The sequence below is a fragment of the Eucyclogobius newberryi genome, unplaced genomic scaffold (genome assembly GCF_026437365.1).
Source record: "Eucyclogobius newberryi isolate DKJ021-1_F unplaced genomic scaffold, fEucNew1.0.hap1 SCAF_21, whole genome shotgun sequence".
In the NCBI taxonomy this organism is placed as follows: Eukaryota; Metazoa; Chordata; class Actinopteri; order Gobiiformes; family Gobiidae; genus Eucyclogobius; species Eucyclogobius newberryi.
In genome coordinates, this window is record NW_027315846.1 from 12,953,175 (window position 1) to 12,979,199 (window position 26,025).

The 26,025-nt window shown below is 40.3% G+C and overlaps 1 protein-coding gene and 1 pseudogene across 1 annotated transcript in view; one reads left to right on the forward strand and one right to left on the reverse strand.

Moving 5' to 3' along the window:
• Positions 1-4,291: 4,291 nt before the first annotated feature.
• Positions 4,292-10,405, forward strand: LOC140371008 (high-affinity choline transporter 1-like; annotated as a pseudogene).
• Positions 10,406-14,775: 4,370 nt separating this feature from the next.
• Positions 14,776-26,025, reverse strand: part of LOC140371009 (adhesion G protein-coupled receptor F4-like) — a 34,171-nt gene continuing 22,921 nt past the window's right edge. The window contains 4 exon segments of the mRNA XM_072458286.1: positions 14,776-14,811; positions 14,887-14,934; positions 15,022-15,063; positions 16,088-17,316. Of these exon segments, the coding sequence (XP_072314387.1) occupies positions 14,776-14,811; positions 14,887-14,934; positions 15,022-15,063; positions 16,088-17,316 (1,355 nt within the window).

Here is a 26,025-nt window from a genome sequence, read left to right on the forward strand (position 1 = left end):
TTCAAGGAGGTCGCAGCACACCGCTCCACGCGACCCCTCGCTCCGCGGCGCAGCCTCCTCCGCTCCCCGGCGCCAAGGACCTTACAGCACGTCGCAGCCTCCTCCGCTCCACGCGACGCATCGCTCCCCGACCGCCGCCAGCTCCACGGCCGCCGCTCGCTTCACGAACCTTCGCCGCCACACCGCTCCACGCGACGCCCCGCTACGGACCTCGTCCGCGGACAAGGACCAGTCGGACCGAGTCTACAGAACCGTAAGCCGAGTCAATTGTGCGGTTCGCTTGTGGCGTGATTTGGGTAGAGCTCAGCTGTTCCTCCTCCCTTTAGCTTCTCACTTTCCCTCTTTTTGATATAGATTAGCATAGACCCGTTTGGTTATCAAAGGCAAAACCCTGGTTTAACATTATCTGCATGAAATCTGCTGTTAAATCTGATATAACGTCACCTGTGATTTACCTGTGCGCATTTCTGCTCCGGTGTTTTGATTACCCTTTTTGATAAATAAACTACACGAAAGAGTTATTGACTATTGTTTGTTTTAGTAGACTATGTGTAAGTCCCTGAATTGTGAAACACCCTTCAGACCTTTTTAACGAGCGCGATTAAGGACCGTATCTTAGCTCTTTGGGTTTAACCCTGGTGCCCCGTCTTGTCTCGTTTCTGCTAAGAAATCTTCCTTAATCATAAACTGAATACATGTAGTTTGAGACCCTACAATTATATATTTCACATTACACATTTCATAACCTTCCATCAAGTTGATTTGAACTTATTTTCTTCCCTCTATATTCCATGTCTGTGCATGTTGATCTGTTGGAACATGGATTGGGCGAGATTACCTTCGCCTCTCTGCTGTCTCTTTTGTCACGTGTTTTACCGATTGTCCGGCGCATAATACAGGTGTTCACCCATATTATCGTCATCGCTGTGATGATAACTGTTGATTCTTTTCCGCAGAGTATGGTACTCTGCGCACCGTAGACTCTGCCTCTCGTTCATCGTAGCAGAGTATAATGCTTTACACACTGAAGCCTCTGTGTTCACTGCATACAAAACGACGTCCTGCGTCTCAGATGGCTTATGGATTTGCCGCTGTGTTGTCTGCTGCACCCATGATCTCGTCCCTCCACTGGTCAGGGAGTGGCTCCGTTCACTTTGGCTCGCCTCTGTAAACACCACATCTCCAACACGTTCTTGCTGCGGTGATAAACAAAGTCTTTTCGACAGTTCAATGTATTTAAACAGTTTTCTTGTTTACAATTTTTTTTGTAGTAATTATTGATTCAGAATGTTTGTATGTTTACTAGTCCAATTATCCCTCCATTTGAGAAATGGCCTTGCCCATTTCTCAAACTTCTACATTTAAACAAAATTCAATAATCCAGATTGTTTACAACGTTCACTAATCCAAGATGTAATCAAGGAAGAGATGGACTTGCGTCTGTGGTTCCACTCCGCAATGTCACCTCTTGACCTTTCACAGTTCAGTGGTCACACATCCCTGGCTGAGCCCCCTTCCCTCCAAGCGCCGGGCCCTATCTGTTTTACCACCATTTGTTTCATACTCTAAATGTCTCAAACTCTAAATGTTTGGTGTCCACGTGTGCGCGCGTATGTATGTGTGTGTAATTCAAATACATCAAACAATAATAATTATTGATTATAATTCCCCCGTTGAGCTGGCCTTAAGGGTCAGTTCACAACTTAGAATCCTTCACATAATTAACATAAAGTTTCACATCTCCTCTGTGGGTGTGGCCTGCATAAGGTCACACATCTAATGTAATATGTGCTAATCTTCTATATGTGCTTCAGGTGAGTTCCAAACTCAAACTCTCACACCTGCTCATGTGATGCTTTACAAACATTGTTTATTAGTTTGTTCTAACGAGTCTATATGCATATTAAAAATCAAAATGATTCTAAACCTTCCCCTTGTCCATAAGGTACATCTCTTTGCAATCAACCTGTTTTTCCCTTGTTGCCTTCTTTCTTGTCTTTTCTTTGTATCGCATCATCTTCCTCTCTGTCTTCCCCTCTGTCTCTCTTTCTTTGTCTTCCTCTCGTAACGGAGGAAACACCCATTTCCAAATTTCTAAACCTGCTCTTTCTTTCTCTCTTTCACTTACTCTTTACCTTGACTTGTAACCTGCTTTTACTTTCTCATTGCTGCTGATATAACTATCAGACACTGCATCCCCTGGGATTCCACTGTTCTTCACTCCTCTTGTTTAGTTCCTGTTATCACTGGTTTCATAACTTCTATAGTGTCTAATTTTAGATGATATTGTCTTATTTAAATCTATTCAATTTTTGATTGAATCTCAACAATCCTTCAGGTATTTTCCTTTAGAATGTCAAATCACGTCAACCCCCCCTGAGGTGTACTCTTGGTTGTCCCTGTGATCCGTAAAGATAACGACATCTGCTCCATCCTGGCCTCTTCCAGATTCTTTGCCAGTCAAGCCCTTGTTATCGCTGACTATCTTTTATGACCCATATCCTCCCATGTCCCCCCACTTGGTGTCGTTTGCCTTTAGTTAATGACACACAGTCTTTACTGGGACGGCATTAGCAAATTTAACTTATTCCCTCACTTACGTCTACATGCAATACAAGGTTTCCTCATGATAATACAAATAAATAAGTTACTGATATAACTTTTACTATCACTTTACTTACTGCCCGTTCTACTCCTATGTCCAAAAACATCAGTAGTCACTCATTTACCCATATTATCACTCTTCAGGCCCGTGCCTGCATTTGATTCTAAATTTAAAAACACTTCTGTCTTTTCGTCCTGTACTTTCATACATAATAAGTCCAAAAAGATAATTTTGTCAAGTCCAAAAACAAAACAAAACAAAAATAAAACAAAACGTAGGTTTGTTCTGTGCACTCAAAAAACACGATACCGTAAAAACACAACTTTTGTATTCTATGTCGGGGACAGGAAGTGTCCTGTCTTGTGATCACATTCCCCAATATATTGGCCATCTATGAAAATCTGAATTCATCTTCATCTCTTAGCAAGTTTAATAAAATCTTTATTATTGATAGTTGTCAATCAAAACAAAACCCTTAAAATTTGTTCTACAGAGCTTCTCAATACTACAATTTAAAACCATCTGGGTTTAGTTCGCCTAATTCATTCACGTTCAGAGCGTCCTCTGAACTGCTTTCTCTTCTCCCTTCTCCTGCCTTGTTGACCCCCCTTATCTCCCCCTCTCTGCCACGTCATCTGAGCACGCTGCAAGTGTAAATGAACATGAAACACAACAACACTCACATTTTTTCACGTTAGATCTGGATTGGATTGGTGAATTAATGTGGTTTTGTTATGTAAACGAGCTGCAAAAAAACATATTCTCGATTGATTAACTGTACCTATCTTTTTTCCTTTATACATATTTTGGGAGACTTTTGTTCTCTCCTCCCTCCCTCCTCCCGAGTCTACTGTGGCACAATACTTGACACACCATTGGCTACTACACGACTTTAGGACTTCCGGATTGATGTATTGAGAACTAATTGGTTAAAACCTGTTTTGTTTTTGAGATGCTTGAAAGTAAGGTGAAAGGGGGCCACAAACACTTAAACTCATGGTTTCTTATCAACTTTTATCCCTGTGATAAAATGTAAATATATGATTATATTTGTGTGTTAAAAGTTATCTGCATCATTAGCCTGGGGGGAGGGAAAGGCATGTTTTTCTAATAACATGTGTGAAGATGTTGTAGAAGCAGCCGTGAGGAATGTTCCTCCCATCCTGGGGACCAGATGGGTAGAACATTCACCAAGGTTTTTATCTCTAAAGATAATACCAAAGAGTCGTAAAAGACAAGTGCCTTAATGTGAAGCTGACCAATGAGAAATGTGACCCGCCTCCTTTTTATGTGTGATTTTAATAAAATGACTTGTAAGAGGGAGGAACGCTGAGAGTGATTTTGGAAAGTCGTTCAGGTTGCTTACAACATCTTGACTCGGCTAAGCCTTCCTCTCCCTTGCAAGCCACACAAAAGACTGACGTTTCTGTGTCGTTTAATATTCTAAGTTGAATTATGTTCTCTGACTGTTAAGTAATAGCATTGATTCATGTGTAATTTCTTGACAATCCCCTCACATTATAAGTGCTCCTATATTAGTGTTTTCTCAATTGTGGTGCTTTGTTGTGTTTTAGATCTTATTCTGCTGAATAATTCTGCTGGGGGGGAGAGAGGTTGGCCTTTTCTTTGCTCCTCCTAAATGCTGTTTAACTCTTTCACTTCTAACTCGTTCACCTCTCTGTCTTGTTGGCTGTGTTTGAAGCATCATGGCAGTGAACATAGCTGGAGTTATATCCATTGTGGTTTTCTATCTTCTGGTTCTGGGGACTGGGATCTGGGCCTCCTTCAAGTCCAAAAGGGAGAAGAAGAAAAGTGGAGCCTCAGAGATGGAGATGGCCGTCCTGGGAAACCGCAACATCAGTGGTTTCTTGGGAGTTTTCACATTGACAGGTGAGCATTTGTTTTTAAAGAATAAATCAAAGTAATGCAGTCTTTCTTAAACATTTGCACAGCTTAAATGTATCCAGGCTTTTCTCACTGGCTCGTTGCCTTCCCTGGAACCGACGTATGTTAGATACTATATTGCACAGAATTTTTACTCAAAAGAGTCTGACCCAAGAGTTTTCAGTTCAGTTTTCCCAATTTAAAACATAGAATAACAAAAACAAGAAGACAATAAAGAACAAACTATAATCAAATACGTGAAGGAGAGAAAACACAAAAGTCTAAAATAAAAGTCCCATTTAGTCCAAAGTCGGTCAAACTTGTCAAACAAACTTTCAAATAAAGTCATGTCCTTGATCATCAGTTTGTGTTATCCATTTTTTGTGATGGCCTTTGTCCCTGCTGCCAGAAATACACTGCAAAGATATAAATGTATTGTGTCCATGGCAGGGACTTTGAGACCAAAATATAAAGTTCTAAAATTGTATGTGACAGTGGTATCAAAAATAGTCTGCAGTGCCTTGTTAATTTAACAGGACAGTCCCAGAACACATGATAATGGTGGGCCTCCTGGCAACCACAATGTATCCAACATTAAGCATTTCAGTGTGAATAGTGAGCACTTTAAGATGGTGTTATTAAAAAAGGGGTCATAGATCTTTCCAAATATGTGACTTTGTGGTCCTCCATTGCAAAGTACATATATTATCCCATTTTTGATCACTCGAAAATAAAATGTAATGTAAAATAAAATGTTCCCTTTTAATTTGAATATATTTAGCATATTGGTTGTCCATCAATGCAAAGAGTTTTCCAATTCAATGTATTTTTGTAAAACACAAAATCACAACAGCAGTTACCTCGGAGGTCTTGGGTTTTCTTCTAAATCATAAACCAACACAGAGGTCTGCCAGTCCTGTTAGTGACTCAGATACTTTCTGGCCATTTCATCCATGTCTTACAATTTTATAGAACATCTCACAATAATTGTGAACAAACATCCTGTTTTAACATCCAGCATTTTCACTGATTCTTCTTTTGTTATTTGAGTGGAGTCAACTGGTAAATTAGCCCGCCTTTTTACTTGTGTGTCTTTGTTCTGCAGCCACCTGGGTTGGAGGAGGCTTCATAGTGGGCATTCCTGAGATGATGTACACTCCTTCAATGGGATTGAGCTTTATACTTGTCATGTTGTCAGCCTATGCTACTACTTTCCTTCTATGTGAGTATCAGAAACCACATGCAGCAGGGCTTAACAACTTTGACACTTTGAAACACTTTCCACAACTGGCTTAACTATGACGGAGTATAAGGGCCAACCAAAAAAAATAAAATGCGCTGCACTACAAGAATAATGTCATTAATAAATGACAAAAAAGACGTTAATGAGAAAAAAGTCGAAGTCAGAAAAGTCGTAAATTAACGACAATAAACTCTAAAATAAAATTAAATAACGAGAAAAAAGTAATTAAATAACGAGAAAAAAGTAATTAAAGAGAAAAAACTCCTTAATTAATGAGAAAAAAGTTGTAGTTTAGGGGCTGATTCAAAGTGACGTGAGCAATTCACTTTCAGCACCACGGTCAGGACGCAAAAGAACGGGCTTGGATGAGTTGACAGTTTAGAACTACATAAAAGTCTGCAATAGATGTTAAAGTGTTTCCTGGCCTTTAAAACTATGTCTTACGTGTGTGTTGATTACAAGACAAGACACTGCGTTTAGCAGCACCTTTCCTGTTAAGCATCATTCACAGACTGTTGGATAAATGCTTTACTTTCTCCATGATGCAGCTGTAGTGCACTGTGGGCTCAAACAGCAGCCGTGCTCCGTGCCACAGCCGCCCGCAGACAGGAGGAGCAGCCTCGCTGTTATATTCACACATTCTCTTCTCCTCTATAGTGTTATTTCTCTACGTGGGCACTATTCTTACGTGCTCATTGTGTGCACTTAAGTTTATGCCCGGATTCTAACCTTTTGTGATCCCTTGGACAAACTCAGTAAAACACACAGAACACAAAACATCTGTCTGCGCTTCCACTCAGCTCCTCCTGACGCCCGGATTGTGTTTGGCACAGCCAAAATGCGATATGTTTTACGCACACGCCATCATCCATACTCATGGCATGAGCGCAGCTCCAACACACGCGAGCACCAGACACCGGAGTACATCATTTTACAGGTCCAGGACCTGACATAGGGACACTGCACCGGGGAAATGATTGTTTGTAATGTCTAAAAGACCCGCATCATAAAGATCCACATCTATTGTGGGCTTTTGTATTCACTTTTAACCAAGCACCATTTGCGTCCTGGCGATGGTGTGTTTGTGTGTAATGAAGACTCCACAGATGCAGATCAGCTTCATAGCTTTAAACACAGTTCATACAAAACAGCGCGGTTACTGGACTGTACCATTATGCAACACTGAGGGGGCGAGCCCATAACATGGTGCTGAAAGTGAACCGCGTATCTGCCTTTATTCTCTTTCAATTTTGAGATTTTACTCATTATTTAACGAGGATAAAGTCATTAATTAATGACTTTATTAGTGCCCCGCATTTTTTTTTTTTTTTTGGGGGGGGGGTTGGCCCTTATACTCCGACGTACTTGACAATTTTGACACTTTGAAACACTGAAACACTTTGAACAACTGGCTTAACAACTTCGACACTTTGAAACACTTTCAGCAACTTGTGGTCCATGTATTTACAACTCACTTTGTTAAAGATTTTTTTTATCTTTTCTGAATACCCCTGGATGTTTCAGGTGGGTTTGTGTTTGCAAAACCACTGAGAGAAAAGAAGTATGTCACCATGACAGACCATTTTCAAATGAAGTATGGAAAAATGGTCGGAGCAGTTTTTTGTCTGTTTCCAGCTTGTGGAGAGCTATTCTTCTTAGTTGTAATATTTATCTGCTTAGGTAAGATACAAGATCAACACATAATAAACATTGTTCTAAAAAAAGAGTACTGTATTGTTTTTATGATCATTAGGTTCAACTATCAGTGTGACCCTGGGCGTATCTTACAGTCTATGTATCTGGGTCTCGGCTGCTGTTGCCATTGCCTACACTCTGATGGGAGGGCTCTACTCTGTGGCATACACAGACGTTGTACAGCTCATCCTGGTGTTTGTCAGTCTGGTGAGGCAGAAATCATCATCAATCTCACTGTTGTCTACGTAGGGAGCTTGTGAACCTGTTTCATACTCAAACATAAATATCTTCATGTTTGAGTAGTATAATAAGTATGTTGTTAATTATCACAATGTTTCTTGTGTTTTTTAGTGGATGTGTGTCCCCTATGTCTTGATGAGCCCTTCCACTCTGGACATAAGACAGACCTTTATGAATAACACGCTGCACGCTCCATGGATTGGAAATGTAGATCCAAGAAAGACTGGAATTATGGTGGACAACTTCTTGAATTTTGTAAGTTAATTATGTTAATTTTCAATTGAGTAGTTTTAAGTAGAGATCGATCACCTTTTGGCCCATTTTAACCTTGTGGCTGAGTATGTGCTGATAGTTTAGTTCCAATGGTTACATGGGGCCAACTGCATCGTGGGATCACTCATTCTACTCAGTTGTGCGCAAAGCAACTTGGCCTGTGCTTGACCTTTAAGACTGATAACAGTTAACACTAAACTAAAACATGTAAAAATAGATATACTGGCTCAAGTTTTGGAGTAGTATGAACATGTGTATCTTTCCTTTCAGGCCCTGGGGAGTTTGGGGTACCAGTGCATACACCAGAGGATAATGGCTGCATCATCGATTCTTACAGCTAAAGTCACCTGCTGTTTTGCTGCTGTCTTTTATGCTTTATTTGGGATACCCGTGATTCTGATTGGGGCAGCCTGTTCCTCAACAGGTACAGTATGTCCTACATCTTGCATCTTATATGACATAGTGAATGGATGTAGGACACTCTAAATTAAATTAAAACTAAATCTAAAAGACCACACAACGTGCTTGTATGTGTCACGAACGGCAGAACGGAGCCAATTACGGAGCAGGAGACGGGCGATGAATTAACAGTCTTTAATAAAATAAGACAGATAAATACAAAAATCTTCAGGCAGTGGTCAGGTCCAGCATACAGCGGTGTCAGAGAGCAGGCGAGAGTTGTAATCGTAATTCCTTTCCAGGTTCGGTACACGGGCAAACGGCAATATCAGAAATCAGGCAGAAGGGAATCACAAAACGGTCCAAGGTCGATAACGGCAAACAGGAATCACAAGGAGCAGGCAGGCATCAGAGTCAAAAGTCAAAAAAGGACTCAGGATCAAAACCGCTCGAATGCTGGGGCGAACAGGGCAACGCAGACAATCTCGCATTGAACTAAAGGAAACCCAAGACCTAATATACTACACCCAGTGATTAGCAATGAGGTACAGCTGTGAGTGAGCAGAGAGACAAAAGGGGCGGTAACCAGAGGGAGAACAAGAAGGGAGGGGGAAACAAAGAGGGGCAGAGATAAAAGACTTAAAAACATGACATGACAAAACATCTAACACCAGATCAGATCGAGATAGTATGCAATTCTTAAAAAGACATAATATTGTGCAACATTTTGTGCAATATTTACTATTTTGATGTTTTAACCAGGTAAATCATGATTACAACTGCTGGAGTTGTATTATGCTTAACTCTCACTTAATCCTGTTATGAAATTGTCTCCTTAGAGTGCTCACTAATCACTCAGTTTGAATTTTACTGGGATTGTCGTGTGAAAATCTAGGCTTCTCCGTGTGAATTTAGAACGCAATAAAATAATTGTTTAAGCACAGTCTGATTCACAGTGTTGGAGGCTTTAGACGAGTCAATAAAGAGGATAGTGCTGTGGTGTGCTCCAGGAATTTCAATATATCATTCAAAACTGTAAGAGCTGTGGTGGTGGTGGTGGTGGTGGTGTTTGTGCAGTGTTTCTTTCTGAAATGGGAATCATGAGTTATTACAGAGAATTTTAATACTATTTGTAAATACTTTATAAACAATATAAAACTTATTCAATTTTTTTGTGAGATTGTATTTTTTTTTTTAAGACTGGAACCAGACATCTTATGGCTCTCCATCTCCATATGAACGAGGAGAAGGTGCAAGAGTCCTGTCCATCGCTCTGCAGCACCTCACTCCATCCTACATCTCCATCATTGGGGTCGGCTGTGTAGCTGCTGCCGTCATGTCTTCTGCTGACTCTTTAATGCTTGCATCAGCATCACTTTTTTCTGCCAACATATACAAGAACATCTTGAGCCCTCAGGTGAGTGGACATTTCACATCCAGAAGTTATCATTTTGATATTTGTTGAATCATAATGTATTTATTGCATTTAATGTTTACCATGTACTGTGCTTTCTTCTTCAGGCGTCAGACAGAGAGATCCAGTGGGTGATCCGTGTGTCTGTGATTGTGTCAGGTTTGATTGGAGCATTACTGACAAACCAGGAAAACAGTGCTTTGTTGTTCTGGTTCATTGGTGCTGAAATTGCCTACAACGTAATCTTCCCTCAGTTAGTCTGTGTCCTCTTCTTTGACAACACACATGGTTATGGAGCTATAATGGGTTTTCTTGTGGGAATACCTTTACGGCTTTTGAGTGGAGACCCTGCTATAGGTCTGCCTGTGATACTACATTTCCCAGGATGCTCTTGGAGGACGGTGTCTATGTGCAGCACTCTCCAGTTAAAACCATCTGCATGCTGTGTGCCCTGTCGTCAGTCTTGTTCTTCTCCTACCTGGCATCTGAGGTCTTCAACAGAGGTCTGCTTCCAGAGAGCTGGGACGTGTTTCAGGTCAAACTGCAGCACCCTCCTCCTTCACCTGCTCCACTAGAGGGAGCTCAAGAGCACACTAAGGATGTGGACGATTGTGAGACTGAACTCACAGAGCCAATGTTGAGTCACTCCTGATGTTTTTATGTGATTTTCGTGTTTAAAGCAAACACTTTGGGGTGTTTGTTTATGAGACAAAGTTGAAAATGAAATTTACATATTAAAATGTTGGTTTATTCAGCCTGTGCTTGGTGTACATATAAGGTTGACTTTCGATTTGATGTATAAACTGGGACTAAATGGAAACACATTTTTAATGAAAAGTGTAAATGACCGTGAAACACAACAATAATACACAGAAACTCACATTTTTTCACATTTAGTGTGGACTGGATTGGTGAATTAATGGGGTTTTGCTACATATACTGCAACAAAAACAATTCTGTATTGACTGTAGAAAAAGATTCAGTTTTAGTCATCTGGACTCCCAATGGAAAATGTTTCGACTCCCATCCAAGAGTTTTTTAGAGATGCTTGAAAGTAAGGTGAAAGGGGGCAACAACCACATATATAATTTTGTCTTTCTGTCTCTTGCATGAACTGGGACTAAATGGAAACTAAATTTTTAACTGGAAAGTGTAAATGAACGTGAAACACAACATTAATAATACACACAAACTCACTTAGTTAGTCTGGACTGTCTTGGTGAATTAAAGTGGTTTTACTATGTAAATGGGCTGCAACAAAAATAATTAAGTATTGATTAACTATATTGAATTTCATTTGTATACATATTTTTGGGACACTTTTGTTATCTCCTCCCTCTCTCCTCCCCAAGCCTCTATACCGTCCAATCGGCTGTCAACAAGCATATTTCTGCCCAGGAAGAAACCCGGAGAATGTAAAATGACCACGGTAAAAAAAAAAACAACAGCCAGCCAATATCAACCATGTGGCACAAGACTTGACTTACCCTAATTTACACACTTACACTGTTTATTAGCTTAGGCTACTACACTACATTAAGACATCCGGACTGATATATTGAGAGCTAATTGGTTGAAATCTGTTTTTTTTTTTTTTTTAAGATGCTTGAAAGTAAGTAAGTAAAGGTTTTCTTATCTATATATTTTTTCACATATTTCAAGTGCGCCTGTATCAGCTCTTTCTCAATTGTGGTGTTTTATTGTGTTTTAGATCTTTAGGATATAAACAAAAAGAACATATTCAACTAATACCCATAGCATTTTATACACAATTTGTAAAAGAGATTTCTGCAAATTGTTTTGTCTTAGTGACTTAATTTGCTAAGTTGTCCGGTTAGAGGGGAAAAGAGGTTGGCCTTTTCTTTGCTCCTCCTAAATGCTGTTTAACTCTTTCACTTCTAACTCGTTCACCTCTCTGTCTTGTTGGCTGTGTTTGAAGCATCATGGCAGTGAACATAGCTGGAGTTATATCCATTGTGGTTTTCTATCTTCTGGTTCTGGGGACTGGGATCTGGGCCTCCTTCAAGTCCAAAAGGGAGAAGAAGAAAAGTGGAGCCTCAGAGATGGAGATGGCCGTCCTGGGAAACCGCAACATCAGTGGTTTCTTGGGAGTTTTCACATTGACAGGTGAGCATATGTTTTTAAAGAATAAATCAAAGTAATACAGTTTTTCCTAAACATTTGCACAGCTTAAATGTATCCAGGCTTTTCTCACTGACTGTTGCCTTCCCTGGGACCTACGTATGTTAGATACTATATTGCACAGAATTTTTCCTCAAAAGAGTCTGACCCAAGAGTTTTCGATACAGTTCCCAATTTAAAACATAGAATAACAAAAACAAGAATCAGAAAAATAAATAAATAAATGCATTAAAAAAAGAGAAAACACACAAAGAAAAGACAAGTCTCATTTTGTCAGTCAAATTTGTCTATTTTCAAATTAAATAATGTCAGTTCCTTGAGTGATTCCTTGAGTGATTTCCTTTTTCCCTGAAGCCAGAAGTATACTGAAAATAGGCTCAAATACCAGGTACATAGTTCTGAAATTTAATGGGATGGTGGTTTCAAAAATAGTCTGCACTGCCTTGGTAATTTCAGTCCAGTATTGTTGAGCCATAGGGCAGAGAGAATATTAGGGGAAGGATTTTCAAATAAATTTAAATGTGTTTCTCAAAAGACCGGTAGCATTGTGCAGTTTCCCTAAGGTGAGAACTGCGTGTTCCTTCACTCCTGCTGCAGCCCATGTGTCTGTGCTCCAGCTGTGGCTTTAGAGGCCAGTGGTAGACTAAGTACTACATTCTGTTACCTTTGTAAAAAGACAGTCGGAAATGTAAAAGTAAATTTACCACATAAAATAATAACTTGAGTGAAAGTACTGAAGTACCTGTTTGAAAATGTACTTTTAGAGTAACACACAGATTTTGAAACATTGAAATATCAAATGTTGTGATCTCGATGAAGAAGTGCGGATTTTCAGTCAATGGTGGCTCAAAGCTGAGACGCTAAGGTTAACCCTGGCAATCCCAGGCAAGTCATCATGTGTGCTCAAAAACAAAAGTAAAATACTTGATACTTTTCAGTCCAGTTAAAAATGCAGTGGAGTAGAAAGTACAGATAAGTAAGTTAAGTAAAAGTAAAAAGTATCCTATGCAAAAAAAATTAAGTGAAGTACAGATACCTACTGTAAGTAATTTACTTGAGTACAGTACTTTATACAGTACTTTTATTTCTCAATCTCATTGAGATCGAATGAATATCACAATGTAAATCTAGAAATCCAAGCGTAGATTGAGTTTGGATGACAAAAGTGGGGTTCAGAGAGTTCATTTTATTCCAGTTTCAAATAGAAAGCAGTCATTTTAGGAAAACCTTTTTTTCAACGTTTGAAGCTTAAAACCTCTGCTTGTGCCAGAAACAGAAAAATCATAAATCCATAACCTTCAAAAAGTGGGGGTGAGCTGTCCAGCAACAAACTGACTAATGTCCGACATTTCCTGTCACCATGGCAAAGATCAGAGGTCATCTGCAGGACGCTACACTTTTAGACTTCTATACAGCTTGTGAGTAATGTGTCATATTGAAGTTGGGTGTAAAGTGTTAGCTGGTAACGTGTTGTATTCAGTATAGTATTCAAATTACTTTTTTAGAGTAACGAGGAACATAACTTGTTATTTTTGTGCACCCAAGTAATCTAGTACTACCGTACTTTCTGGGCTATACAGCGCTCCTGATATTTACGAAGAAAATAGAACTTGTCCATATACCACCTGTCAATAAACCGCTGGTGCCCACATTGTCACATTGTAACATAAGATATTTACACATAAATATACTCGGTAGTGATGCATCTTTTGAACCGGGGGTCTCGCGGCGCACCAGAGGTCTGCTGTGCTGCATTACTAGTTAGACTAATTTCTAAGTGAATAGGAGTTGGATTGTAATAAAATACACTGCATTTGATACTTAAAAACACTTCACAACTGTCCCTACTGTCCCTTCTGTCCTTGATTACTCTGTGTGAGCTGATTTACCTGTGTCTGTGTCTTCACATCTGGTTCATCTGCTCCTGAGCTCGTACTTATTGAGTGAAATTATTATCATTATTATTTTTTTAAAATTGATTCATAGAACCGTAATTACATCCGAGTGATGCAGGGTTGTCTTTTTGACTCGTGGGGCAGGTCAGGCCAAGAAAGTCTAATTTCAATGCGGCAGGTTGTAAACAACAGACCGCCGTATATTGCATGTGTCTTTGTGTTTCGCCGCGTCTAGATTCACTTACTCATTAGACTCATTTCTCTGTGGATTAGTCTGATTGTAATTAAACAACAGCGTTGAAGCTTAAAATGTAGAAAACATGATGTGTCCCCTGGACAGTGACCACTGTCGTCTTCTTTTACAGTGTGTCAAACACTAGCGCCCTCCGGTGGGGCACTCCAGCATCTATAAATGGGGTGGGTAACACTTTGAATGACTCCCTGAACACTGGTTAAGTAAACAGCACAGATTACACACTTTTAATTGAAGAGTCCTTAGAGAGCCATGTGAAAAAACAACTGTCAAATTGCGGCTATGCAAAAAGTGTCTCCAGATGTACCATCTACTGTAATAAAGTGATTATTCAGAAAATGGCATGGAATGACTTTGAGTATCTTGAAAAGCACTATAGAAGTGTTATATAATATAAAGTTTAACCAGGTTTTGCTAAAATATCTTGGCCGGAAAACAAATGGTTATAAAATGATCCTACCCAAGCAACACACAAAAATCAGTATAATTAATATTTGAAAATGAAGTTAAAACAATTGCTAAGTCATCCATCATGTATTTTGTATTAGACTGAAGAATCCTGATTGGATGATATTTTGCAACCATCTGAGGAGAAAAACATCACAAATCAAAGTTAATTTTTTCTTGCAATATTAAAATAATGGGTATATTATAATGGGTATAATAATTAATACTGTGTTATTCTTGCATTATACCTCTCTGCCTTCTCATCCTGTTTCGCAAAGAGTTCCATCAACTTGATGATGAAGTTTGTCCGGCAGATGTGCTCTGAAATCATAGCCAAATCATTCATATCACATAAGAATACACTGCTGGATTAGTCAATAAAATAACTTTTCTTACTCTTGTTACCACTGAACTTGTAGATTTAGGCGTTATTACCCGGCGCACCTTTAAAATAACAGTAATATTAACATTTCCTTCAATGTGAACACAGCTGCATTGCAATTCAAGAAACAATGTGACTACGCCGGATACCTTCTTGTCCAAGAGAGTTCCAAATAGCAGTACAAAGAACCCCTTAAAACATTTAACACATTGTTAAGTGAATACATAATATTAAAAAGGTTTGACTGTGCATAACTATGGAAAAATATTTCTCCAAATTGAGCATCAACACATTCTATCATCTATTACTATCTGACATTATAATTATGATAACAAATTATCCCAACTTTACTTAATATGGCCAACGGTTGTTATTAAGCTACATGAGTTACAAATGAAGTTTCAAGAATTTTTAGCACATTCAAAAGCGTAGGGTTAGCGTTTTAGTGAATGGTACACCTATTAACATTACAGTTATATAAATAACTATTGTGTAAAATCTGAGCTAAAAGCTACTTTAAGTAGACATTATTGAGCTTGTGTGCTTCTGGTTAGAATCTAGTGACACTAAACATCCTCTTTTAGGTGAGGAGACCAGATAAATGACATAAATAAGAAACTCCTTATAGCATCAGTCAAGTAATCAAGAATTTTGTGTCTATGAATGTCTATGGATTTGCCATCTGCTTGTCTCCATAGAGATAAGTAGATGGTGGACGGTACCAGAAAAGTTACGCAGTGATAGGGCTGCACAATTTACCTAAATTGAACAATTTAGATAATAGAATGCCCTCTGCAAAAAGCAAAATAAATAAAATGTTATTGAAAAATGGTTGTAGCTGTAGTCTGGTCCCCCTGCAAACATATTCTGACATATTTCAGTCTTTACTCAAATGTTTCTAAAGTTGTTTGAGTTGTCTAATCCTACTTTATATATCGCAAATCTTATCGCAATGACTATACTTTTACTTTTCCAGAATTGTGCAGGGCTACATAGTGCAAATTTAACTATATATTTTCATACTTCTGTTATCAAGTTAAAACTGTTATCTTAAAATTATGAGATTTTGTGACATAAAATGTGATGTTTAGCTTGTAAAAACATACACATTTGTAAATGTTTTTTGTAAATCTATTGTCTTGCTTTAAAATATGATGAATATTGAAACATGATAAACTGAAATTACACTCAAGTAATAAACTTCCATACAGTTACCTGGATGGAATTGAAGAAGGCAAATGAGACATGAACTCCATATCTAGTGTCCTCATTCTCTATGTCTATCATTGTTCCCACTCCGAGACCCCATGTTAATCCAAAAAAGGGAGTAAGGAATGCCAGGCAGCGGATTATCACCACCAGGACATGTTTTTCATCAGCATTTGCTCCGTTTGTTGATGCCCTCATTCGGATAACTTTGTAGATGACCACACACAAGATCAAGAAGTTTATCGCCACAATTGTCAATGCCGGGATCACAAATGCCAAAATGGCTTTAGACTTATCCCAGTTAAGCCAACAGACATAGTTCAACTGCTTGTAATGTTCTTGTTCAGCAGTGGCAGCTATAGTCACAGCAGCTATGATGAAAGGTGCTCCGTATCCAATGGAAAAGCCAATAGCCACCAAGGTTCCTTTTCTCACTCCACTATCAAAGACATTGATGGTACGGTAGAACAACAGCAGGCCGGACACTAACATCCAAAAGAAAAGAGCCAAGTAAAAGAAATGGATGAAAAAAGTGGCTGCAGTGCACGAAGGTTGGTCTTGTTGGTCTTTTTCAGAAATACTAGCGCCAATCAAGAACCAGATATCGGCACAGAGCAGAGAAACGGCGATGTTGACGATGGTGACGTGGCGCATGTAGGACACTCTCGGCTTTCGGATCTTTTTCCAAACAACAGCTTCAATTATGAGGCATATCACCAAGGAAACAATCGATATTGAAACGCCGACATACGTTATGTATTCCAAGGTTTCGATTTGTTTCTCAGATAACTTGGTAGAAGGAGACATAAGGACTGAGAATGACGTCAGGTGGTTGCACTGGCAAACTACTGTAGAGCTAGAGCTATTAACCAGAGTACAGCCCTCGTCGTCCCATCCACCAGAGTTATCGAACAGTCTGAAGTTCCAAAATACACACTGAGGGCTGTAGAGAGAGTTGTTTTGGAGGTCAAACGTGAAGGTCACATTGTCAACTCCCTTGGATTGAACAAGGACAACTTTAGCATTAATGGATACATCGGTTGAGTAATTTTTGTCTTCTGGTGGAAGAACATTATGCAAGGATTTAAAAGTCAACACTGTAATTTCGTTGTTTTGTAGCCCAGATTCCTGTATTTGTATTTGCACTGAGCCGTCGTATTCTTCGTCGAAAGTGTCACTGAAGACAGTCTTATTAAACAATATCAAATCTGCTGCGAGATTACCAGATCGATTTTCTGTCATGGAATTAGACATACACCCGATGCTATTCCTTAACACATTGAGAACACAATTCAACTTAGAATATTAAACGACACAGAAACATCAGACATTTGTGTGGCATGCATGGGAGAAAACGCGGGGACTGTGTCAGCCAGGCTGTTGTAAGGAGCCTGGCTGACCCTCCTGCGTCTCACCCCCGCGTCTCACACCGTTTTTTCCCATGCTGGTTGGTTTTATTAGATATTCTGGAATAGGCGGGTCACATTTCTCATTGGTCAGCCTCACATCAAGGCACTTGGTATTTTTCCGTAGAGATAAAGCCTTGGGTAAACATTACCCAGACTCCTCTGGGTTATCACCCCCCCTAGGGTAAACATCCTTTGGCCCATCTTTACGACCCCTTCACAAACAAATGCTGTCACACACCCGTTCTTCTCTTAGACTAATGATGCAGATAAAATATCACTATTATGCAGATAAAATACATCACAGAAATATAATCATATATTCACATTTTATCACATTTCCCTCCTGTTTATCAAAGCATTAGTCTTCTGTCTCATATGCCAAACACATTATTCTTTTCAGTTTTCAACATGTCTTTCATATTGGTGTTAAAATGACACTTTTACACACAAAAAGTTTATGCACATTTCTCAACATTGAACACACTTCTTTTCTCTCGGCCCACAACATTTCTACAGCATTACTGTCCTAAATTTTGAGTCAGATTGGTTAATCTCTGTAATTTGACAAACAGACAATTTATCTTGTCTATAATTTGTGCGGTGTGATGGGAAATATAGAAGTACAAGCGGAAGGCCCTCAAACCCGCTGCTCTGTGGTCAGTCAGTTTGACTCGTCAGGGACCTCTGGACACCTTCTTCCCTCTATATTCCCATGTCTGTGTATGTTGATCGATTGTCCCTCTTGTCCCGATTGTCCCGATTGTCCCGTGCATAATACAGGTGTTCAGCACCCATATTATCGTCATCGCTTGTGATGATGATAACTGTTGATTCTTTTTCCACAGAGTATGGTACTCTGCGCACCGTAGCCTCTGGCTCTCGTTCATCGTAGCAGAGTATTGTACTCTACCGTAGACTCTGGACAAAACTCATACAAACGAAGTCCTGCGTCTGCGATGTTATGGATCTGCCGCTGTGTTGTCCAGACATTTCTCTCACTTTCCCATGAGAGCACCCATGTTCTCGTCCCTCCAATGGTCAGGACGACACGCTTGTGGCTCCGTCCACCTTGCTCGTCCACCTGGCTCGTTTCTGTAAACACCACATCTCCAACACGTTCTGCTGTGGTGATAAACAAAGTCTTTTCGACAGTTCAGTGTATTTCAAACAGTTTTCTTGTTTACAATTTTTTTTTTTTTAGTAATTATTGATTCGTAATATTTGTTTACACGTACATATCCCTCCTTTTTGAGATATGGCTTTGCCCATTTCTCAAACTTCTATACAATTCTACATTTAACCAAAATTCAATAATCCAGATAGTTTACAACGTTCACTAATCCAGTATGTAATCAAGGAAGAGATGGAATTGCGTCTGTCACTCCACTCCGCAATGGCACCTCTTGACCTTTCACAGTTCAGTGGTCACATCCCTGGCTGAGCCCCCCTTCCACGGCACTGGGCCCCCACCCTGTGTGTCTGTAATCTGACACTGCCCTAACCTATCTGTTTTACCACCATTTGTTTCAAACTCTAAATGTTTCAAACTCTAAATGCCTCAACCTCTAAATGTCTGGTGTCCACATGTGTGCGCGCATATGTATGTATGTATGTATGTATGTATGTGTGTGTGTGTGTGTGATTCAAATACATCAAACAATAATAATTATCTCAATAATTCCCCCGTTGAGCTGGCCATAAGGGTCAGTTCACAACTTAGAATTCTTCACATAATTAATAATTTCACATCTCCTCTGTGGGTGTGGCCTAAATAAAGTCACCCATCTAATGTAATATGTGCTAATCTTCTATATGTGCTTCAGGTGAGTTCCAAACTCTCTCTCTCACACCTGCTCGTGTGGTGCTTTACAAACATTGTGTATCAGTTTGTTCTAGCAAGTCTATATGTGTATTAACAATCAAAATTATCCTAAACCTTCCCCTTGTCCATAAGGCACATCTCTTTTATCAACCTGTTTTCCCCTTGCTGCCTACTTTCTTTGTCTTTCCTTTATCACGTCATCATCTTCCTTTCTGTCTTCCCCTCTGTTTCCCTCTGTCTTCCTCTCGTCTTCCTCTCTGTCTTCTTCTCGTAACGGAGGAAACACCCATTTCCAAATTTCTAAACCTGCTTTTTTCTTTCTCTCTTTCCCTTACTCTTACCCTCACTTGTAACCTGCTTTTACTTTCTAATTGCTTCTGATATAACTATCAGACACTGCATCCCCTGGGATTCCCCTGTTATCCTTCATAATGTCCCTGTCATTCTGCTTCTAAACTCATGTATTGATTACCCATCCCCCTGTTTAGTTTTCACTATCTTCAGGTAATCTGCGGGTCTCATAAAATGTATTCTTCTGCATTACACTCCTCCCCCCGGGTCCGTCCTGACTCCGTCCTGAGTCCTGTAATGTTAAGTTCCTGTTATCACTGGTTTTCATAACTTCTATAGCGTCTAAATTTAGATGATATTGTCTTATTTAAATCTATTCAATTCTTGATTGAATCTCCACAGTCCTTCAGGTAATTCCTTTAGAATGTCAAATTCTTTCGCTGTTAATTTTAACTTTTCCCATTACTCATCACGTCAACCCTCCCCCTGAGGTGTTGCTGTTAGTGTCCCTGTGATCCGTAAAGATAACAACATCTGCTCCATCCTGAGTCCTCTCCAGATTCTTTGCCAGTCAATAGCCCCTGTTATCTCTGGCTATCTTTATGACTTGGTGTCCTGTTGTCTTTAGTTAATGACCCATTCATGTCTTTCCAAGGAGGACATCGGACGTCACTATTTAACTTATTCCCTCACTTACGTCTACATGCAATACGAGGTTTCCTCATGATAATACAAATAAATAAGTTACTGATATAACTTTTACTATCACTTTACTTACTACTCATTCTACTCCTATGTCCAAAAACATCAGTAGTCACTCATTTGCCCACATTATCACTTCCAGGCCTGTGCCTGCATTTGATTCTAAATTTAAAAACACTTCTGTCTTTTCGTCCTGTACTTTCATCTAGTCATGCATTATGGTTACATAACAAGTCCAAAAAGATAATTTTCGTCAAGTCCAAAAATAAAACAAAACAAAACAAAACGTAGGTTTGTTCTGTGCACTCAAAAAACACGACTTTTGTATCTATGTCGGGGACAGGAAGTGTCCTGTCTTGTCTGTGATCACATTCCCCAAAAAATTGGCCATCTGTAAAAATCTGAATTCATCTTCATCTCTTATCAAGTTTAATGAAATCTTTATAATTGACTGTTGTCAATCAAACAAAACCCTTAAAATTTGTTGAAATACTAAAATTTAAAACCATCTGGGTTTAGTTCTGCTTTTCATCAGTTCAGAGCGTCCTCTGAACTGCTTTCCCTTCTCCTGCCTTGTTGACCCCCCTTATCTCCCCCTCTCTGCCACGTCATCTGAGCACACTGGAAGTCTCCCTCCAAAATCCTCTTATGACTTTTCCTTTGTCTTTTTACAGTTTGGGGTGATAATTTTGGCATTATTTGGTCTCAGTCGTCTGAGAGAAATGCTACTTGCTTTACAGTCACGTCATATCTCAAGCTTCTAGTAGAATTTCTTATTGATTTTCCACCGGAGATAATGCTAGGTGTTTAATCAAATCAAATCAAATCAAATCAATTTATTTTTGTAAGGCCCAAAATCACAACAACAGTTGCCTCTGAGGGCCACAGGGAGAAATGAATCAACAATGTCTGTGGTGGCGATGGAGTCAGACAATGTCTGTGGTGGCGAGGGACGATGTCCCAGGGTCCTCTGTCCTTAGACTCTCCTTCTCGGCCAGGAAAAACTACAAAAAAAAACCTCTTTGGGAAAAAAACGTAGAAACCTGGAGGAGTTCCAGTGAAGGAGAGATCCGACTCTCACAGACGGACAGACGGACACAAGGAGACTGGAGCTGGACCCACTCTTCAGGCAGAAGAGGGACCGACTGAGGCGAACTGGACCCACTCTTCAGGCAGATGAGGGACCGTCTGAGTCGAGCTGGACCCACTCTTCAGGCAGAAGAGGGACCGTCTGAGTCGAGCTGGACCCACTCTTCAGGCAGAAGAGGGACCGTCGGAGGCGAGCTGGACCCACTCTTCAGGCAGACGAGGGACCGTCGGAGGCGAGCTGGACCCACTCTTCAGGCAGATGAGGGACCGACTGAGGCGAACTGGAGCCACTCTTCAGGCAGATGAGGGACCGTCCACACAGGGCAGGGACCACTTCACCAGGGGAGGGGCATCTGGGTCCACAGGTCCTCAGGAGTGAGAGAAAGAAAAGAAGGCGGTGAACAGTTTGCAAGTGGAATCAAAAAATAAATATTGTTTGATAGCATAAGTAGTCAGAAGAAGAAGAGGATAGTGCTCAAGCTGCCATACTTCCCCCAGCATAGTTACTCCTAGGGCAGCGTAGCTGAAGCTGTGGGTTTATCTTTCTGTTCCTAACTACTCTGACCATAAGCGATTTCGAAGAGGAACGTTTTAAGCCTGGACTTAAATGAAGAGACTGTGTCAGCATATTTAACATGGGTCGGGAGCTGATTCCATAACACAGGAGCTTGGTAGCTAAACGCTCTACCTCCTACAGTACTTTTAGAGACTCTTGGCACCACCAGAAGGCCAGCATTCTGAGAGCGAAGAGCTCTGTTTGGATGATATGGTTCTATAGCATCTTTGAGGTAGGATGGGGCCATGTCATTTATGGCTTTGTAGGTCAAGAGTAGAATTTTGAATTTGATTCTAGACTCGACGGGGAGCCAGTGAAGAGACTTCAGCACTGGCGTAATGTGCTCTCTTCTTTTTGTTCCTGTTAGTAATCTTGCTGCTGCATTTTGAACCAGTTGAAAGCTTTTTATGGAGCTTTTAGGACACGCTGCAAGCAGGGAGTTACAGTAGTCTAATCTAGTCGTTACAAATGCATGGATAAGTTTTTCAGCATCACTTTTAGGCAGGATTCTTCTGATTTTGGCGATGTTGCGCAAATGGAAATAGGCTGTTTTACAAGCTTGATTTATATGAGCTTTAAATGAGAGCTCCTGGTCAAATAAGACTCCAAGGTTTCTTACAGTAGAACTGGAGGCTACACTGACATTGTCCAGTGTGACTATCTGCTCAGATAGAGCGTCTCGTAGATGCTTAGGGCCAAGCACAATGACCTCGGTTTTTTCAGGGTTAAGAAGCAGGTAGTTTAGTGTCATCCAGGTTTTTATCTCCTTCACACAAGCACTAAGTCTGTCTACTTGATCGCTCTGATCAGGTTTCATTGATAAATACAGCTGAGTGTCATCTGCATAGCAGTGGAAGTTAATGCCATGCTTTCTAATAATGTTGCCTAATGGTAGCATATAAAGAGTAAACAGAATTGGACCGAGTACCGAACCCTGTGGCACACCGTAAATTACTTTAGAGCTTGGTGAGGAGCTCTGGTTTACATTAACAAATTGGAACCTATCAGATAGATAGGATTTAAACCAGCTGAGGGCTGTTCCTCCAACACCTACATCACATTCTAACCTCTGCAGTAGAATGTTGTGGTCGATGGTGTCAAACGCTGCGCTGAGGTCCAACAGAACCAGGATTGAGACCAGTCCATCGTCAGCGGCTAATAACAAATCATTTGTGACTTTAACTAGTGCAGTTTCAGTGCTGTGGTGGGCTCTGAACCCTGACTGGAAAACTTCAAATAAGTTATTGTCCTGCAGGTGGCGACAAAGCTGTTTTACTACAACTTTTTCAAGGATTTTAGAGACGAAGGGAAGATTTGAAATAGGTCTGTAGTTTACCAATAGGTCGGGATCTAGATTAGGCTTTTTCAGAAGAGGTTTAATGACTGCATGTTTGAAGGACTGTGGAACATAGCCACTTTGGAGTGAAGTATTTATTATATTAAGAATAGGGTCTATAATTAGGGGAAGAATATCTTTGAGGAGTCTGCTTGGAATGGGGTCTAGGACACAAGTTGAGCTTTTAGAGGACATAATGGCTGAAGTTATCTCTGCTTGATCAGCAGCTGTGAACCTTTCTAGGTTTACAGGTGGATTTATATGGGACGTTAGATTTACAGCTTGGGCTAGTTCAGGGCTAATAGCCGGGGTAATTTCATCTAATTTATCTCTGATTGTTTTTATTTTATTGTTAAAAAATAGGAGGAAATCATCAGAGCTAAGTGTAGCTGGGATTGAGGGCTCTACTGCACTGTGACAGTTTGTTAGCCTAGCTACAGTGCTGAAAAGGAATTTAGTGTTACTTTTGTTGACTTCTATTAGATTTGAATAATATCTGGTTTGGGCCTTACGCAGAGCCTGCTTATAGGACAGCAGGCAACTTTTCCATGCTTTTAGAGATTCTTCGGTGTGAGAGCGACGAAATAATCCCTCTAACTTTCTAACTTTTTGTTTATGTGAACGCAGTTCTTGGTTGTACCATGGGGAGGCGCGCTTTGGCCTAATGACCTTCTGTTTTAACGGCGCTACAACGTCAAGAGCAGACTTCAGAGAATTCATGGTCAAGTCGACACATTGATCACTTAAACTGGGACTAAAACTGTTCTCAGCAGGATCACATGACATGTCACTGAATATTGGCTCTATTATTTCTTTGAATTTTGAGATAGATTTTTCAGATATTGTCCTTTTCATTATAACTTTATTTTGTGGGACTGGATGATCTTTAAGAATAAACTGAAAGGTAATTAGGAAATGATCTGACAATATAGGGTTTTGAGGGAGGACAATGAGGTCACTAATCTCTGTTCCATACGTTAGGACAAGATCCAGAGTGTTCTTGTGAGTGTGAGTCGGTTTATTTACATTCTGAGTGAAACCAATGCTGTCTAACAAGGCGCTGAAGGCATTACTGAGAGCGTCATCACTCATGTTCACGTGGATATTAAAGTCTCCAACTATAACTATTTTATCCCAGGCTAACACTAAGTTTGATATAAAGTCAGAAAACTCTGTTAAAAACTCTGAATAGGGACCAGGAGGTCGGTAGATAACTATGAACAAAACTCCTTTTTGGTTTTTCATATTTGGACATGTGATTGACAGCATAAGGCTTTCAAATGAGTGAAATGCATTGTTAGTTTTAGGGCTCATGAGTAGGCTTGAGTGTGAGATCACTGCCACACCACCACCTCGGCCTGTGCTCCTGGCAGTCTGAAAGTTAACATGGGTGGGTGGGGTGGACTCATTTAGTCTGACGTAGTCGTCTTGTTGAAGCCACGTTTCAGTTAGAGCTAGAAGATCTATGTTATAGTCACTAATTAATTCATTAACTAAGAGCGATTTGGAGGAAATTGCTCTAATGTTTAGCAGTCCACATTTTACGTGTTTATTCATTTGTGTATTTGTGTCATTTGTGATTGTTATTTTCCTTAAGTTATTTGGTCTGACGCCTGAAATATTTTTTCTGAGATGTGACTTTTTGGCATTATTTGTACGAGGGACACGAGGGACACACACAGTCTCTATCTGTCTTGAATCTGAACACTTCACAGGTAACAGAACGGGCGAGAGTTCAGCGACAGAGGAGCGTCTTGAACTGCTGCTCTGCACCTGGGGCTCATCCCTAGATGGTCACTTAACACGACTAAGACTATCGGTCAAATTCCGAACTAATAGGGATGTACCCTCCGAAGTCGGATGGATGCCATCCCTGCGTATGAGCCCAGGCTTTCCCCAAAACGCACTCCAGTTATCAATAAAGACAACGTTGTTTTGAGGGCACCATCTGGATAACCAGTTGTTGAATGCTGAGAGACGGCTGTACAATTCAGCATTGATCCGATTGGGCAGGGGACCAGAAAATATTACAGTGTCCGACATCGACTTCGCTAGGTCACACACCGCGGCTACTTGAACTTTGAGCACCTCTGATTGTCTCCGCCGGGCGTCGTTACCGCCTGCGTGAACCACGACTCGCCGGAAACGGGTCCTGCTCCGCTTTAAGATCCGTTTAAAGATTCACCCGTGACTGCAAATTTTAGATCTCTCAGAATAACGCCTTGTGACCCTTGTATGATTAATTGTGATTCACACTTGTTAGTTAATCACTTATTAATCCTCATTCACACATTCACACTTCTCTCTTACTTACTTCGCTCGTGCACAGCGCTTACATTCACTCATCTTTCCTCAGTAATATTAAACTGGGTATTTCCTCAGTAATACCTAACTGCCTTGCTTATGTGAGAAACTTATCTCGTCCATAAGCCTACAATATTTTTCCAGTAAATATCAAACTAATGCATAAAAACGTTTTATGGCTAACTCTTTTTCACACACAAAATTTTGTCTGACCTTTTTCGTCGCCTGTGTTCTCCTGCTGCTTCGAAACGACGCGCTCTCCTCGCGGAGACTGAGGTGCGATGGGCGGCCACGGGAAAAGTGGACTTCTTTCAGCTGTGCACAGACTTCACCGATTCACCCGTCAATCTCCGCGAAGGCAGCTTGCCGTCCGGCTCGATAGGACCAGAAAATGTCATGGAATTAGACATACACCCGATGCTATTCCTTAACACA